This window comes from Haliotis cracherodii, unplaced genomic scaffold, assembly GCF_022045235.1.
Source record: "Haliotis cracherodii isolate W230 unplaced genomic scaffold, xgHalCrac1.p SCAF_35, whole genome shotgun sequence".
In the NCBI taxonomy this organism is placed as follows: Eukaryota; Metazoa; Mollusca; class Gastropoda; order Lepetellida; family Haliotidae; genus Haliotis; species Haliotis cracherodii.
The window spans coordinates 488,764-506,527 of NW_027266292.1; the positions used below are offsets into that span (position 1 = coordinate 488,764).

General features: G+C 40.7%; 1 protein-coding gene across 2 annotated transcripts; it reads left to right on the plus strand.

Moving 5' to 3' along the window:
• Window positions 1-3: 3 nt before the first annotated feature.
• Window positions 4-17,677, plus strand: LOC139477740 (glutathione S-transferase kappa 1-like). Of its 2 annotated transcripts, none has more exons than XM_071260145.1 (8): window positions 4-194; window positions 2,035-2,122; window positions 6,449-6,549; window positions 9,214-9,342; window positions 11,100-11,135; window positions 12,724-12,840; window positions 13,426-13,519; window positions 15,841-17,677. In XM_071260145.1, the coding sequence occupies exons 2-8, from the start codon at window positions 2,110-2,112 to the stop codon at window positions 15,888-15,890; spliced, it is 540 nt and encodes a 179-aa protein (XP_071116246.1). In that variant the 5' UTR covers window positions 4-194; window positions 2,035-2,109; the 3' UTR covers window positions 15,891-17,677. The 2 variants fall into 2 exon arrangements, with proteins under 2 accessions (XP_071116246.1, XP_071116245.1); XM_071260144.1 differs by lacking the exon at window positions 4-194 and adding an exon at window positions 208-307.
• The last annotated feature ends 87 nt before the right edge of the window (window positions 17,678-17,764 follow it).

Sequence of the window (17,764 nt, forward strand, 5' to 3'; positions counted from 1 at the left end):
TAAGCTGGGCCCCGTCTACTATTATCACAAGTTTCGACAGGCAACAGTAGCCGTTTTCGCTTTAGGCGAGGTGCCGTTTTCGCCATTCGGTGTCGTTTTAGCTCAAGCACCTTCCCAGCGCGTGACACCTTCGTGTGATTCTCGGTTTAAAGAGCTCCGCGAACGGGTTATCGCTGTGAGGAGCTTGGTTTCAGGTACTACACGCTGTGAGGAGCTTTGCGAGAGACATTCACGTAAAATGTCGGCAAAGAAGAGAGTCGAGTTGTTTTATGATGTTGTTTCTCCATATTCATGGTTTGCATTTGAGGTACAAATATGTCAGATTTATATATAGAATTTGGTTTGTTTGGGGGATACCGTACATAGAAATGACACTGAGTACACCGAGAAAGTCTCTGACCAGTTCACGAGCAAGTGACAGAAGGAATGAACTTTACACTTTGATCATAACCAGTAAGAAGCACATGTAAAATCACTGTAGAACATAAACAGGGACCTATGGTTGTGAAATGAACAAATATCAAAAAGATATTGGCAAAACTTAAGCAAGTAACCCTTGTCTCGGTTTTTTAATATTAATATATAACCCCTGGCTTGAAGTATTAAAAATCATTTATCATATGATGTGGAACAAGCAAAAGTTACAAATATTTAAATTTTAGGGTTAAAATTGAAGAAGGGGTTATGGGCAGAAATCTTTTCCAAGATATATTAAAGTAGATCTGTGGTAAATTGAACAGTTTTGTCTCTGTAAACACTGACAAAGTACGATACATCTTCCAACAATTAGTACTTGGGCTGGGATGTGTAACGTGGCCACTCAGGCAGGCTGGCTGGGTCCGGAGTAGGACCCAGGTACCCACTGGACAACCTGGACCCATAATCAATCTTGGGCTGGGACCGGTAAATCAGGTACTAGGGTTGGCTGGGTCCGGAGTAGGACCGGGGTACCCACTGGACTACCTGGACCCATGGTTAGTCTGGGGCTGGGACCGGTAAATCAGGTACTAGTGTTGGCTAGGTCCGGAGTAGGACCCAGGTACCCACTGGACTACCTAGACCCATGGTCAGTCTTGGGCTGGGACAGGTAAATCAGGTACTATAGGGTTGGCTGTGTCCGGGGTAGGACCCGGGTACCCACTGGACTACGTAGACCCATGGTCAGTCTAGTGCTGGGACCGGTAAATCAGGCACTATAGTTGGCTGGGTGTGGAGTGGGACCCAGGTACTCACTGGACTACCTAGACCCATGGTCAGTCTTAGGCTGGGACAGGTAAATCAGGTACTATAGGGTTGGCTGGGTCCGGAGTAGGACCCGGGTACCCACTGGACTACCTGGACCCATGGTCAGTCAAGTGATGTATTGTTAAAATACAATAACAATAAAAATCGCTTATGTTTGCCTTTCTTTCGGACTATGCATTGTTTCTGATTTTAATACATTTGAGTAAAAATAACTGCAGTCAACTTCAGTGTATGCATGATCTGAACATTTTATACGTATATCTAAGTGGTATTTGACAGGGCTCTGGTAGAATATTCCCAATTGGACAAGATGTACCCAACTTTTGAGACCTACTGTGGGTAGCTGGGTAAGGTCGGGTAATAGGGGTCAAGTACCCGTGTTGTAAAATTGAAGAAGGGCTTATGGGCAGAAATCTTTTCCAAGATATAACAGAGTTGAAAGATGGTAAATTTTGTGGTTTATGCTGACAGCTTGAAATGTTTCTATACGACAGATATATTTTTCCAGAATATAATTTCTCATAACAAAGGATGCATATAACACACATATTATGCACGAATAAATAAGTCTTGTGCACATTGATCAATCGGAAGGGGTGCTAATTGGGATCGTTCACAAGCCGATATATTAGCAAATAGTGCTGTGGGCGTTTATTCCGTGAATACGGTAGTACCCACATACCCATTTGGGATTTGAATAGTTCCAGGTGTTTTTGGATCTGCAATAACCATAATAACATGCATAGACTAAATGTGAGGTAATGGGGCCATGCACTGTTTCATTTGCAGGTGCTGTGTCGATACAGAGCTAGTGGATCATGGAACATAAATCTGCAGTTAAGACCATTCTTTCTTGGAGGAGTAATGCAAGGCTCAGGTTGTGAATGTGTTATTTTTGTCTCTTTGTTCTCTGAGATGCCAAGTTACAATTTGTTATTGTTAGTTATTTCATATGTCAAGACAATTAAAATGTTAAATATAGGTGCATAAAATAGTTATTGATAGTTATGATATATTTTGTAAAACCATGCATTACCACCGCCTTTGGATTGAAACTAACCCTTAGACTGCCCAAGTCAGAATGACCCCGTTGTTTTAGGTGTTTAAGAGGTCGCCTTCTGCCTTTGCTATATCGGCTGACCTGTCCCTCTTTGGGATTCATGTGTTTGAGTAGGGTACACATATAAATATGGATATTTATTTTGAAATAATTATATAATTATTGATAAAATTTCTTTGGCTGCTCTGTTTATATACGTTCCGAGTAGCTGACCATCTTTCAGAAATATTTAGTTTGGCCTTCTCTTTCGCATCTCTTGGCTTTAGGAGATCTACGACAGAAAGCGGATCTAACTGCAATTCTTGTTTTAACTGAGACAGGGTTGGGGAATGGTCTTGACATTCCTGTAACAAGTGAACAATGGATTCCAGCTGATTGCAAGATGGGCAAACCTTGTCGTCGTGCGTTTTGTGAACGAGTCTGAGGTGTGAGATGCCTACTTAAAAGGTCCTTACATTTGAATATTTGTATGGCCTTTTGTGGATTTTTGGTTGGATTTTGTATACCACGGTAGCCATCTTACTTGTGTCCCATTGAACTTGCGATTTTTGGCATATGGAGGCTTTGATTTTGTTGATTTTGACTCTGACATGCTGAAGGGAATTAGCGGCATCTCCACTGTGTCTTGAGCTTTTATCCCAGGTAGACGTTGGTGCTCTACCGGCTATTTCCCTTTTCACAACAAAAGTCTGTCTATGGGTCCACAACGTTTATTCGTGATCTTAATACATGTATGTCTATATAACTACATAGTAGTATGGCCAGCCAGGATCTCTGAGGCGTAAGAGGGCTAACCTGCCTAGCCGTGTCTTAGGGTCAAGTTTCGAAGGCATACTATCTTTAACCCCAGAGCTCCAGATAGGCTGCATATCTGCGTAAAATACACATCAGAAATGCAGAAATACGCAGTAAAATAAAATCCAAGCATATCAAATATGCAACAAACATTACAGATACGCTACAAAAATAAAACTTGTGCGTATCATCAAAATATTGTGAAGTAACCCTGCGTATTCGATTATCAAATCGGCAACTTATTTTGAAATTATAAATGGGCATTCCATCAACCTTGCCAAACTCTACGATGACAGTTACATCATGATCATTTGCCATCACACTTTCTTGTGGAAGTACCGTGGTACATGTATTATTGAGTCCTATAAAGCTCTCGAACCTACAAGAAACCAGTTTGCAGGGACTAGATGAATAGTGTTGTTAAATATTTAACTTAAATACCCTCATGTGTAAAAACTAGTTGGTAACAGAAATTTGAATACCCAGATAGAATTACTGATACCCAATGATTTTATAATGCATGGGTAAAATACCCACAACACCAAAAGCTTATCTGGATCTCTGTAACCCTCACTGTCAGACTGCCACATATTGTGTTACTTCACATACCATATTCGATGCAATAAGCGCCCGCTCTAATAAGCGCCCACGGCGATATTTGCTAATATATTGGCTAGTGAACAATCCCAATTGGCACCCCTTCCGATTGATCAATGTACACAAGACTTATTTATTTGTGTATAATACGCACTCGTGTGTTATATGCACCCTTAATCATGGGCAATTAAATTCTGGAAAAATATATCTGTCGTACATAAACATTTCAGGCTGTCAGCATAAACTACGAAATATATCTTTCAAATCTGTTGTTTTTTTCACCAAAATAATATTCTAATAACAGCCCCCTATTTCCAATTTTGAGAGCGCCCTGGGCGCTTATTACGTTGAATACGGTATATGGTCAGCCTGCAGTACCCTGCACCTCATCCACAAAGTTAAGCTTCAGTGGCCATCTGGCCGTTCTCTGGCATTAATTACAATGCCAACTGAGGGAATATATAAAACGTATATAGTCTCCCTGTTATAACCTATATACCCTGCCAAACTGCCTATGAAACTTGCTTTGTCAGTTTGTCAGTTTTTTCCTTTCCATAAATGTCTATGTGAGATGGAATCCAACATACCTCCACCTGTTTGCCTTGATCTGATAGCTTTGTATGTTACCTGTGAAGATCCAGGGTACAGTAGGTCTTCAGCAGCCCATGCTTGTTGTAAAAGTTGACTATGCTTGTTTTAAGAGGCGACTAACGGGATCGGGTGGTCAGGCTCGCTGACTTGGTTGATGTATGTCATCGTATCCCAATTGCATGGAGCGATGCTCATAATATCAATCACTGGATTGTCTGGTCCATACTCAGTTATTTACAGACTGCCGTCATGTAGCTGGAATACTGCTGAGTGCGGCGTTCAACAACAAACCAACCAACCAACCAAATCTTGAACAGTTACAGTCAAAGGAAAACTCTTGAAAAAGTACACAAGATCGTTTTGACCAGCTGGTGACAGGCACTGAAAAGATTCTTGACAACGGGTCACATGATGTCATTGACATTTGATTATTGTACAAATAACAGCATGCCACGAATCTCTTATCTCTGATCAAACTATTTTTGATATAGTTGTGTATATTCTTGCTAAATTAATTATCGCTGCAGGATAATTATGATAATAATTTGTGCACTGTAAAGTGTCATGGAAGTAACTGGTCATACCCCCACCCCTTTTCTGTAACATTTCCCCACCACTGCCCCAATTATTTAACATTTAATTATTTAACATTTAATTATTTAACATATTTTCATAAGCATGGCCCCCTCCTACACTCTTTAACCCTCATGGTGCCTGGACGTCAGTCAGCCTGCATACCGCTCAGTACCGCACTGTGATGACGTCGCTGTTTCTAAAACGTATACATTGGGTACAATGTGTGAAGCCCATTTCTGGTGTCCCCCGCCATGATATTGCTGGAATATTGCTAAAAGCGGCGTAAAACCATACTCACTCAAAAGTGTTATGTTACATTTCTTCACACAGTGTAACCAAATTGTATGACATGCAACTCGAGTTGATTGTCTTTCCAACAGTATCTAAAGTCACCAAATCCAAAAGATCTATGCACTGCCTAGCCATCGATAAAAGTGCTGGTATTATAAGTTTCCTACTTTTTTCTACATTAATCGTAATATGGAAGCACCCAAATATGGCAAGCAAAGTCAAATAAGCGCCCTTGTTTGAAATCTAAACATCCAATAATTCATATCATTGGCAAAAACATATCCTAACAGTGATAGACATAAAAAAAAAATTATGACATGTATGTTGAAGTACACATTTACTGAGAATTTTCCGTGAGTTATATTTACCGATAAAAAATCCCGATGAAATTGTGCGTGTTTTTGACATCAAAACAAAATTGACGGAAGTGATTGTGATTAATCCATACGCTGACTGTTTCAAAGATTATGTCACAATACGAATGACAGTTTGGAATCTTTATCTTGAAAAAATCCCGGTTACGTCCATGTATGTTTCAGTGACCGTGCTCTTATATTAGTGATAAAAACAACTTCGGGGTATATTGACATCATACATTTTTAAAGGACAAAATGTGAAAGATCGCTAAACAGCCCTGACAATACTCAAATTGACATCACTCAATTTCGGGCATCATTATTATTTCTTAATAATTAACAAGATTATACTAACGTAATACCACCAAAGAGTAAGTACATGTAGATTCAATCAAAATTGTTGAAATGTAAAGAAGTTAACAGAAATCTATTTATGTGAATAAGTATACAGTTGTGAGAAACATGTCTTTCTGACCACACTGGTCATATTATTTCTTATAAACAAGGATTTTGTCTGAAAATATTTACGTGTATGTGACATGGGTGCATAATCAAATTTCGTCGTCATTCGCTTGCTGTTCAAACATGGCAGAGAAAGGCCAAGAAGCGTGGTAGCCACTTTACTAATCTCTCCATATTTCGCAATCCGTAGCATTGTATACAGTATGAGTTGCAAGATGATTGCGGTGATGATGGTTATAATTTTGACTTTGTGCACTCAGTGTTTCATATCTAAATTCAAGGTTTAAAAAGGGCATTTTCTCGGGACCATATATGGTCCCTTGGCACTATGCGGGTGTGAAAAGTGAGGGACCATATATGGTCCCGTGGTTCCAAGAACTTGGGTAATTTAAAAAAAAGAAATAGCAACAGTTTGACCCCAATAGGCTTTCGTATGATGGCAGTCATATCGTGTTAACGGAAAGTCTTTTTTCAGGAAACAAGCCCCCCGCCTCTGTACCCAACAAAGCAGCTTACATGAGCAAGGATTTGATGAGGTTGCGGGAATTCTTGAACATTCCTCTCAATCAGCCTGCTGTGGGTAACTTGCTTGAATACCAAAATATATGGGCGGCCATTTGGTCCAAAAATACAAAGTTGAAAAAAAGGACAAAAGTATGCAATTAAGGTGAAATATTACGAATAAAGAACTAAATGTTTCTACTAAAGGTCAAAATACGAAACAAACTGATGCCAGTTAAACACACAAATTTGAAATAAATGTCAAAAGTACGCAATATTAATAGTCAAATGTTATGGAAAGACGTCATCGGAAAAGAAAGAAGAATGTGTACGAAAGAATGTCAATGAGCAAGAAAGGACGTTTTCAATAAAGAACAACTCACGAAAGGACGTTGACAATTAAGAACGCCAGATAGCGCTGCAATTTGTAAAACATTCAGAGTTTAATCAACTTGTTCCTCTGTGTATATGATAACTGCATGCCGAGGTGCACAATGTATTACGTCATTCCTCGTGCACTCACCGTCTGACGTCACACATATATATACATGTACTTATAATGTATAATATACACATTGTGTATAAACATGTCGCTTTAAGCTTTGTCACCGCTTAAGGGCCTTTTCATAAATACAGTATACTGTGTAATCCAACATCTGCCTATTTCTTTTGACCGAATGGCCACCCATTAAAATATTCTTGAATAAGTGAATTATATTTAGATAGGGTATTATCAGATTATTGTTTTATCAGGTAATGAATCTTTGTGTGGGTGTGAAAAGTATGTGAGCATCCAAAATATTTTGGAGTCAAAATGTTGTTTATTAAATTGAAGTGGTGGTGTCTTTGTTCGTGTTGTTTAATTTCCAAGTTGCCCAACTTTGGTTGAAATTGACCTAATGAAATGTTGATGGGCCATCCGTTCAATTTTCTGGTTGGGGTAGGGACACTAGGGGAAAGGAGGGAGTGGATACTGAATTATATGTTTTACCTCAAATTTTATCTTTGTCACTGGATGTCCTGAATGTTGTTTTGCTTAAAAACAAGTATGCAGCCTGGTCTAGAATCTTAAATGTTTAGTCCCTTGCGGAAAGAAATGTCAAGAATGGCCACAAACCAGGAGTCAAAACTAATAACAGCCACCAACAAAAAGTCAGAATGATCAGAATGATAATAAAAATGTTGACATTATTGCACTTTTGGGTGGTGTTGTATATCTGCATAGGCAGCTTTAATTCCATGGGGTCGGTCGGGTAGCCTAGTGGTTAAAGCATTCGCTCGTCACGCCGAACACCCGGGTTCGATTCCCGACATGGGTACAATACCGTGGTCCCCATGGTCCCTAGTATGGTGATCTCCCTTTAGCTACTGACGATTCCTAGCCCATTTTTATATTGTGTTGTTGATACTTATGGCTTTTATATATTCTCAACTAGTTTTAAATTGAATCTGTGATATCCTAATTATTATACTGTCCTTCGTTGACAGCTTTTTATTTAGTCTAAATCTTTGTATTATTAATCTACTTCTCGTCACGATATGGCGCACGTCACGCCGAAGACCCGGGTTCGATTCCCGACATGGGTACAATGTGTGAAGCCCATTTCTGCTGTCCCCCGCCAGGATATTGCTGGAATATTGCTAAAAGCGGCGTAAAACAATACTCACTCACTCACTCACTTTAATTCCATGAGCTTGAGGCAAGCACATATTTATCCACTTATATCATTATGATTTGCATGCAGAACAGACACAGATTTATTCAGTATGATTATATAAACAATGATAAAGGCCAGAGGTCCATAATCAATCATTTCATATAATTTATAGATGCATGCTTGCTTGGGTTTACATTTTGTGGATATTTAAGAACACAGTCGTACAAGTTATGTGACATGTTCAGCTTTCCTCAATTGATGAACTTTATAAAGATACAGGCTGACATTGTACAAAACAAATCCAAAACCGAACTGAAAAAAGAAAATATTTTATATGGGTGAGCCAATCAACATGTAAACTTTCATCCAAGAATAACCGCATCTGATAACATTGGTACGATAATGATAAACCTATTTTGACTAAGATTAATAATTGTCACCAATATTTCACTGCCCTGGTCATATAAACAAAATGGAGAAGGACTCTTTAACATATACCAAGAGACCTGTGAAGATCTGGGTTGGAATAAGTCTTCAGCAACCCATGCTTGCCGTAAATGGCGACTATGCTTGTCGTAAGGCGACTAACGGCTCGGGTGGTCAGGCTCGCTGACTTGGTTGATGCATGTCATCATATCCCAATTGCGTGGATTAATGCTCATGATGTCAGTTACTGGATTGTCTGGTCCAGACTCGATTATTTACAGACTGACGTCATATAGCTGGAATATTGCTGAGTGCGGCGTTAAACAACAAACCAAACCAAACCACTGATCAGTGTACCAATCTGTCGTGAAAACAGGAATAGACTTTGTTCCATAATAAAGCCTTTCATTGTTTTTATTGTGACACTGCAGACTTTATTTGTCTGTGTGGCCGTTTTGACTTTTTTTTTGTGGCTATTATGATTTTTTTGTGCCCCTTTTGACTGTGGGTTGTGTCCACTTTGACTTTTTTCTGTGGCTGTTTTTACTTGACGTTCTGAAGGGCTTTTCACCTGCTTCTCCCAACCCCCACCCCCCAAAAAAACAAAAACAAAAAAAACCCGCAAAACTTGGCATTGTTATTTGTACTGTTTCAGAATTTTGTGGAGGCAGTGCTGGTGAAGGGGTCTCTCCAGGCGATGCGCTTTGTGACAGCCGTTGACATGCAACAGCCTGACAAGACAGAAGCTCTGTCCCGCGAACTCTGGATGAGAATATGGAGCAGGGTCAGCTGATAGTCTTGGGACAATTGCGTGTTGCCCATCTTCTTTGTCATAATATTGTTGCGGCCATAAGCTGCTTTTACTCACTGACAAATGAAATTAATGTTGAATGTTGCAGGTTTCATTGAGGGATATGCCGCATGAACTCACAATTTCCGAGATACACAAATTATGATACATTGTTTTTTCTTTTCTTGATGATAAATGGGGCGGTCGGGTAGCCTAGTGGTTATAGCATCCGCTCGTCACACCGACGACCCAGGTTCGATTCCCGACATGGGTACAATGTGTGAAGCCCATTTCCGGTGTGCCCCACCGTGATCTTGCTGGAATATTGCTAAAAGCAGCGTAAAACCATACTCACTCACTCACTTGATGATAAATGGTAGGGATGCGTATTGGAAGTCACAATATGTTGCGATGTGCAAGGCTGTATTGCGATATGTATCGCCTTTTTAATAGACAATCACATTGGTAATCATCTATAAAATGGGCTTTTGGTTTAACAATCTTTTAGCTATACAATTTTCTGCGCTTGTGAATTAATGGATTGTAGGGGCGGTAGGGTAGCCTAGTAGTTAAAGCATTTGTTAGTCACACCGAAGACCCAGGTTCAATTCCCAACATGGGAACAATGTGCGAAGCCCATTTCTTGTGTCTCCTGCCGTGATATTGCTGGAATATTGTTAAAAGTGGCGTAAAACCATACTCACTCACTCACTCACTCACTCACTCACTCACTCACTCACCCTTATATAGAAGGTTTTAGAAGCTGTCATATCACAAACGTTCTCGAACGATAAATCTGTCCTGTGTTTGTCAACAACCAGGGGAAGTAACTCTAAATAACACTTTTTGTTACAATCTGGCCCAAACAGAACCCAGCATTTTACAAGTGCGTCAGTCATTTGCTGCAACTGACTACAGGTAAACTATAGGTAAACGACTGTCGCCACTTCCACATAACGATTGTGGCATTCAACAGTTATTCACTCTAAAGAGATAATGAGTCCACCCACAGCTTTTAATTTTATCAGAGTGTTGGAATTTTCACTAGTCTGTTAATCTGATGTAAGTGGGAATCAAGGGGAACTAGTTGTTTCTCACTGGTCTGAAATGAGTTGTGTATTAGTTGGATATTACCAGTGGTATCTATGAAGTCATTTTCACCCTTGAGAATTGGGTACAGGCACCTGGTCCATTAAACCAGGCAATGTCATTTGTCCTGTAAACAAAGTGCATGAACAGAGAACATCCTCTATAATCCAGGGTGTTTTATCTTCATTCTCTATGAATAAATATTATTTCGTCATGATGTCACAATCACAATCTCTCCTGTCAATAACTCCTACAGTTTTTTCTCACACTCAATATTTGGGGGCACGGGTGGCCCAGTCGTCTAAGGCGCCGCGATTCGCTGTGCAGAGTTGCGTCCCTTGGGCACGCCAGAAACCTATGATTGTGGGTTCGAATACCGGTTCGCCCCGATTATATTATACACCATACCTGTGCTCGCGGGTTTCACCGAACTGGGAAACGTCTGAGACCTGCATCACTTCGGGCTTTCCTCCCACATTAACTGGAGTACTGTTAAAAGCGGCGTTAAACCCAACTCACTCACTCACTCACACTCATTATTTGATTGCATGCCTATATTAACCATCAAATGTGACTCAAATTGAAGCTATGGAAGGTATTCTGGTTTCTGTTTTTTCAAACTATGTTGCATCATTCACATTTTGTTTTGTTTTGTCTTTCAGGATGAAGATATCACACAGCCAGATAGTTTTTTGGAGGTAAAAAAACAAAATCAACATTTGCACATGACGTTATTGATCTACATTACACAGTGTAATACAACATTTTGGGGACTGGGTTTTGGAGTGGGGGATGGTGTCATGAAAAATGACAGCGAAAGTTGGGGGTCATAAAAAATTATCACATTTATAAGGGGTTAAAAGAGTGGTGAGAGTAATTGGCATCTTAGTAATTTTTACAAAATAAATTTGTTCTTTTGAACAATATTTAGGGACTTGTAATTTATTGTAAGGGTGGGGGTTAGTTTTGGGAAGGGGATTCAAAACATGTTCCATTTTTTGTGAAAAAAAGGTAATGTTGACCTTGTTTTAACCATGCTTTAAGTTCTCTTAACATGTGTATATAGTTCTGTAATCTTCTCTGAAATATCCAGACCTTTGAGAGCTGAACTTTGGTGTGTATGTTTCTCCTAATGATGAGGGGCGGTCGGGTAGCCTAGTGGTTAAAGCGTTTGCTCGTCACGCCGAAGACCCGGGTTCGATTCCCGACATAGGTACAATGTGTGAAGCCCATTTCTGGTGTCCCCCGCTGTGATATTGCTGGAATATTGCTAAAAGCGGCGTAAAACCATACTCACTCACACACTCACTCCTAATGATGACGTCATATTTTGTTCAAATCATTAACATGGTTAAGGTTTGGTGCAAGTTTTAGTGCTTGGTACTTATGCAGAAAATATTTGAATATCAGTCCTGACAACCTTAGTTTAGTGGCTGTCTGGGTTAACATTTAAACTGTTTAGTACAAATCCAGGTGAACTACAGTAGCATGGTACAAGCTTTTCTTGTCACATAACTGGTATATTGTTAGTTGAGGTGAGGTGAAATTGGGTTTAACGTCGTGTCCAAGATTATTGCACTTATATAGCGACGTGCATGCACGTGTGTGTGTGTGTGTGGCTGCTTGTACTAGTCCGAACTGATGCCGATTTATAGTGCTAGCCCACTGTGATACCATGCCGCAGTTTTACATGAATACCCCACTCAGACACAGTATACTGACTCCGAGCCGACCAGTCCTTGTTTTAGCCCCTTAATGCCGAGCGCCAGACAGGGTAACAACAAGTACCATCTTTTAATGTCTTTAGGTATGACGCGTCCGGGGATCGAACCCCGGAGCTTCCGCTTTCCGGGCGGACGCTCTACCACTAGACCACGGAGGCGGTTATTGTTAGTTGAAATGTAGTGATATGCATTAAACGAAGAAAATAGACTGCAAGTCAGAAATACATTTGTATTTTTATGATTCCAAGTGTAAGAGGATTAATTGTCTCCAAAAGGAATTGAAGGTTGATAAAGTATGTTTTATGCAGTTGTGGGGGCAGTGGGGTAGCCTAGTGGTTAAAGCGTTAGCTCGTCACACCGAAGACCCGGGTACAATTCCCCACATGGGTACAATGTGTGAAGCCCATTTCCGGTGTTCCCCGCCGTGATATTGATGAAATATTGCTAAATGCGGCCTAAAACCATAACCACACACTTATGCAGTTGCTTTTGGCATTGTTTTTAGGCCAACACAGTCCATAACATATAATGGTTACCATGGTTACCCATGCTGGTATTTCAGGCAGGGAAGAAGGCTGGTCTTAGTGATGCAGTAATCAAAGATGCATTGGGTCGGATCAAGAACCAAGAGGTCAAAGATAAGCTGAAAGAGACCACACAGGAAGCACTGGACCATATGGTAAGTTTCTGCTCTAACAGGGGGAACGGGTGTCCCAGTCGTCTAAGGGGCCGCAATTCGCTGTGCAGAGTTGCGTACCTTGGGCACGTCAGAAACCTATGATTGTGGGTTCAAATCCCGGTTCGTCCCGATTATGTTTCTATGTTTGTCAGCACCATACCAGTGCTTGTGGGTTTTACCGAAGTGGTAAACATCTAAGACCTGCATCACTTCAGGCTTTCCTCCCACATTAAGCTGATACGCCGTGATATAACTGGAATACTGTTAAAAGCGGCGTTAACCCCAACTCACTCACTCATTCTGCTCTAACATAATACAGCAGTTATTTTCTGATGAAAGATTAGCAGATATTCCTTCTGGTATCAGTTATGAGGCTCTAGATGTAATTTCATAACTGTATTCATTTGAATCAATCATGTTACATTAGATTTTTAGGCATTTTGGTTTTCGTATAATTCTGATCCAAATGAAGACCTTCAAAAACTATTCTTCTTCAAACAGTTCATATGGGTTCATATGTAAATAAAAAAATTCCAGATTTTGATGAAGACATTGGTATCATTGTCTGTTTCATTGCTTTTACAGGCATTTGGTGCACCAATTATTGTTGCTCATGTGGAATCAGGACCAGAACTTATCTTTGGATCAGATCGTTTCGACATTCTTGCAAGATTGTTAGGTAAGGAAAGTTGTAGTGATGACAGGATTTTATGTGACATCACCATGGTGATTCCAGGGTTGAATAGTGCCTCTTGCTTGTGACCCGTGAAGATTCCGGGGTAGAATAGGTCTTCAGCAACCCATGCTTGCCGTAAAAGGCGACTAACAGGATCGGGTGGTCAGACTCACTTACTTGGTTGATGCATATCATCAATCCCAATTGCGTGGATCGATGCTCATGATATTAATCACTTGATTGTCTGGTCCAGACTCGATTATTTACAGACCGCCGTTATATTGCTGGAATATTGCTGAGTGCGGCGTTAAAAAACAAACCAAAAAGCCTCTTGCTTGTTAGAGGTGATTAAAACTATTGACTTGTTACAATGTGTGATCTGGCTGACCTTGCACAATCATACTGAAATGGCATATATTGCTTGCTCATGCTATCAACCACTTGTTTGCCTTGACAAGACTTCGTTTTTAAAGGGAGCTGCTGTGTTATAGCTGGAATATTGCTGCTTGCACCGTACAACTTCACTCTCGTCCTTATCTCCCAGTAGGGCTCCAGGCCAGGAAAGTTCAGAACTGCTTCCTTGTTTCCCTTTGGGGATTGTGGGACCGTCTCCGTGTTCTAGTGGTAGAGCGTCCACCCAGTGAGCAGAAGGTCCGGGGCCAGATCATACCAAAAGACGTTAAAAGATGGTACTTGTTGTTACCCTGTTTGACGCTCAGCATTAAGGGGCTAAAACAAGTACTGGTCGGCTCGGAGTCAGTATACTGTGTGTGGGGTATTCATGTTAAACTGCAGCATGGTATCTCAGTGAGCTTGCAGTATAAATTGGCATCAGTCCGGACTAGTACAAGCAGCCATGCACACACACATGTACATTGCTATTTTAACCCAATTTCATCTCACCTCACCTCGGGCTCCAGCACAGGATATGTCCCCAGGACCACTTGATTGTTTCCCTTTGGTGAGGTGAGGTGAAATTGGGTTTAACGTTGCGTCGAAGATAATTGCACTTATATAGCGAAGTGCATGCACGTGTGTGTGGCTGCTTGTACTAGTCTGTACTGATGCCGATTTATAGTGCTAGGTCACTGAGATACCATGCAGCAGTTTAACATGAATACCCCACTCAGACACAGTATACTGACTCCGAGCCCACCAGTCCTTGTTTTAGTCCCTTAATACCGAGCGCCAGACAGGGTAACAACAAGTACCATCTTTTAACGTCTTTTGGTATGTAGCGGTCGGGGATCGAACCCCGGACCTTCCGCTCTCAGGGCGGACGCTCTACCACAAGGCCACAGAGGCGGTCTGTTTCCCTGTGGAGATGCTAGGATAGGTGCTTGTCTCCATGTGGGGGTTGCCAGACCAGCAGGGTCACCAGTAACACTGGCGTGTGTCTCTGTGGGGGCTCCAGGGTAGGATACGTCTTGTTGGTCTCCTTGTTAATAATCCGGGGCAGGATACGTCCCCAGTCACCTTGCTTATCTTCTTGCTTATCTTCTTGTTGGGATGTTGCCAGGATACGTCCCCAAATACCAATTGTCATTACATCCAACTTCTATGAGGATAAGGTGGTCCATCTTGATGAGTAGGAATATTGTTGATGGTGGTGTAATTTAGGTTTTGTTTGTTTGTTGTTTAACACCACACTCAGCAATATTCCAGCTATATGATGTCAGACTAAATAATTGAGTCTGGACCAGACAATCCAGTGATTGGCATCATGAGCATCAATCTTCGCAATTAGGATATGATGACATGTATCAACCAAGTCAGCGAGCCTGAACACAAGATCCTGCTTGGCGCCTCTTAAGACAAGCATGGGTTGCTGAAGACCAATTCTAACTCGGATCTTCACAGGCGGTAGTATGGGTGGTGTAATATAGGCGTGGTCCAATCTTGATGGCCTGGAAAACTGTTGTAGTTTTGGTGTAATAAAGGTGGTGCAGGCAATTTGGGAAAAATCGTTTTGTTCCAAGATCTTTTGAGGTTGCATTTAATGCAATAATATAAAACGAGGCATTAAAACCTGTCTTTTTTATTGGTCTTGTTATAAGTGAATACATGTTTCTTCTGTAAAGCCATAAAATTAGTTTGTCAAGATATGGATGAAATATTGCCAATGTGACCTGAACTCACTCATAAAATTAGTTATATTTATGAATAGGGAATTTCAGCAGACTTTGGGCTGAATTTTGGCCTCTGAGAACGTCAAGATAACACCTTGTGGTGTAATCTTAATGAGCTGGAATACAATTGACAGTGGTGTAATGGTGGTTTTCCATGAATTTGCTAATCTATTGTTTTCTTTGTCTGCATTTTAGGTGAAGAATGGAAAGGACCTCTCCCCAAAATGGCCAAAGCTAAGCTCTGACTTGAAGGATGCACTGCATAGTGACTTCAAATTTGATGCATTACCAGAATTAGATTAGAATAGAAACATGATATTACATCTTACGAAGGCAAAGAAGTTTCCTGACCATAAAAGTTTCCACCTTTGCCAAACTTGGATGGAATTTTGTTGACATGAAAAGATTCGAAAAATATATATCAAAACCCAGTTGATGATACCATGTGTATCCTGCATCCGACTGAAATCAGCATGGCAGTTACCGTGTTCTTTACGAACCGGATGTCGATTTGAAATGCAAATTTGATTGGACAATGCATGGACTAGTTAGTACAGCCAAACTAGAACTCTGAAATTCCAGCCTAGTTCGGCAAGGGTGGAAACTGGACTTTCATAATTAGTTTACTACCTTGCCTCGGGAAGAGGTAATATTATGAAAGGAGGATTTCTTGAGTATGATAGATCACAATGGCATTTCAGATCACAATGGCTGTTGGGAAACATTTGTGTCACCATGAACAATAGGGTGTTAGTTTTCTCGACAGGGGGGCATGGGTGGCCCAGCGTGGAGTGGCATCCCTTGGGCTTATCAGAACCACATGATAGAGGGTTTGAATCCCAGTTTGCCCCAATTATGTTTCTAGGTTTATCAGCACCATCCCTGTGCTCATGGGCTTTGCCAAAGTGACTGCTCATATCAATCACTGGATTGTCTGGTCCAGACTCGATTATTTACAGACCGCCGTCATATAGCAGGAATGTTGCTGAGTGTGGTGTAAAACAACAAACCAACCAACAACCCTCAACAGACTTTGAAGCTATGTTGCAGTTTACAGACTTCAGAAAGTTTTGTATCACAATTGTGTGGATCGATGCTCATGATGTAAATCACTGGATTGTCTCGTCCAGACTTGATTATTTACAGGCCGCTGTCGGAAAGCCGGAATATTGCTGCATGCCGCGTGCTGCGTTCAACAACAAACATGTAGAGAGATAACTTGGAATGAATCTGATCTCCCCCGGGTGGCCCAGTTGTCGCGGTTCGCTGTGCAGAGTTGCGTTCCTTGGGCATGGCAGAAACCTATGATTGTGAGTTCAAATCCCGGTTCGCCCTGATGATGTTTCTAGGTTTGTCAGCACCATACCAATGCTCATGGGTTTCACTGAAGTGGTAAACGTCTGAGACCTGCATTTAGGGCTTTCCTCCAACATTAAGCTGACACACCATGAAAAAACTGGAATACTGTTAAAAACCCACTCACTCATTTGGTTCTGTATTGTAGAGTGACTATGAAATCTTTACATTCACAAAACCTGAATTAGTTGTCAATGAAGGATATACTTGGAACAGTGACATTAGTTCCAAACTGGGGTACTAATCAACCTTGTGTCTCTTTAAAATCTAATGTGTAATTCATCCAAGAGAAATATGAAATGATTATTAATTCATCAGAACAACTGTGCAAGTAAGTAGACAGACAGATCACGTATATTAGAAACTGGTTTTGACTAATAAGTTTCTTTAAATTGAGATGTGTAAATGTATCAGGAAGTTATATTTTGGTGGATGGTCACCACAAAAGTCCATGGAAAAACTGGTAACATAGTTTTTCTAAACCAGTGATGACCCGCAAAAGCAATTAACAGCTAGCAAAAATAGCAAATGTGTTTGGATGTTGCCCATATACATGACTTGGTTGAGAAAACTAAACTCGAGTGAGTGGTGGATCTGATAATGCCACGAGATCATGAAAGACCCGCAAAAGCTAGCAAAAACAAATGTGATATTATGCGATATTAAAATAAACAAATTATTTATTCTCGTGTTCTGTTTGCCTGATTGTACAAATGGATCGTCAACAGGTTTTCTTCCTCCTTTCGGGATCCAGAAACAGAAC

Excerpts from the sequence above, each read along its gene's own strand:
- LOC139477740 (XM_071260144.1), top strand. The coding sequence starts at position 239 with ATGTCGGCAAAGAAGAGAGTCGAGTTGTTTTATGATGTTGTTTCTCCA. Across the intron at positions 308-2,034 it reads ATTCATGGTTTGCATTTGAG|GTGCTGTGTCGATACAGAGC; the intron begins GTACAAATATGT and ends TTTCATTTGCAG. Across the intron at positions 2,123-6,448 it reads AGGAGTAATGCAAGGCTCAG|GAAACAAGCCCCCCGCCTCT; the intron begins GTTGTGAATGTG and ends GTCTTTTTTCAG.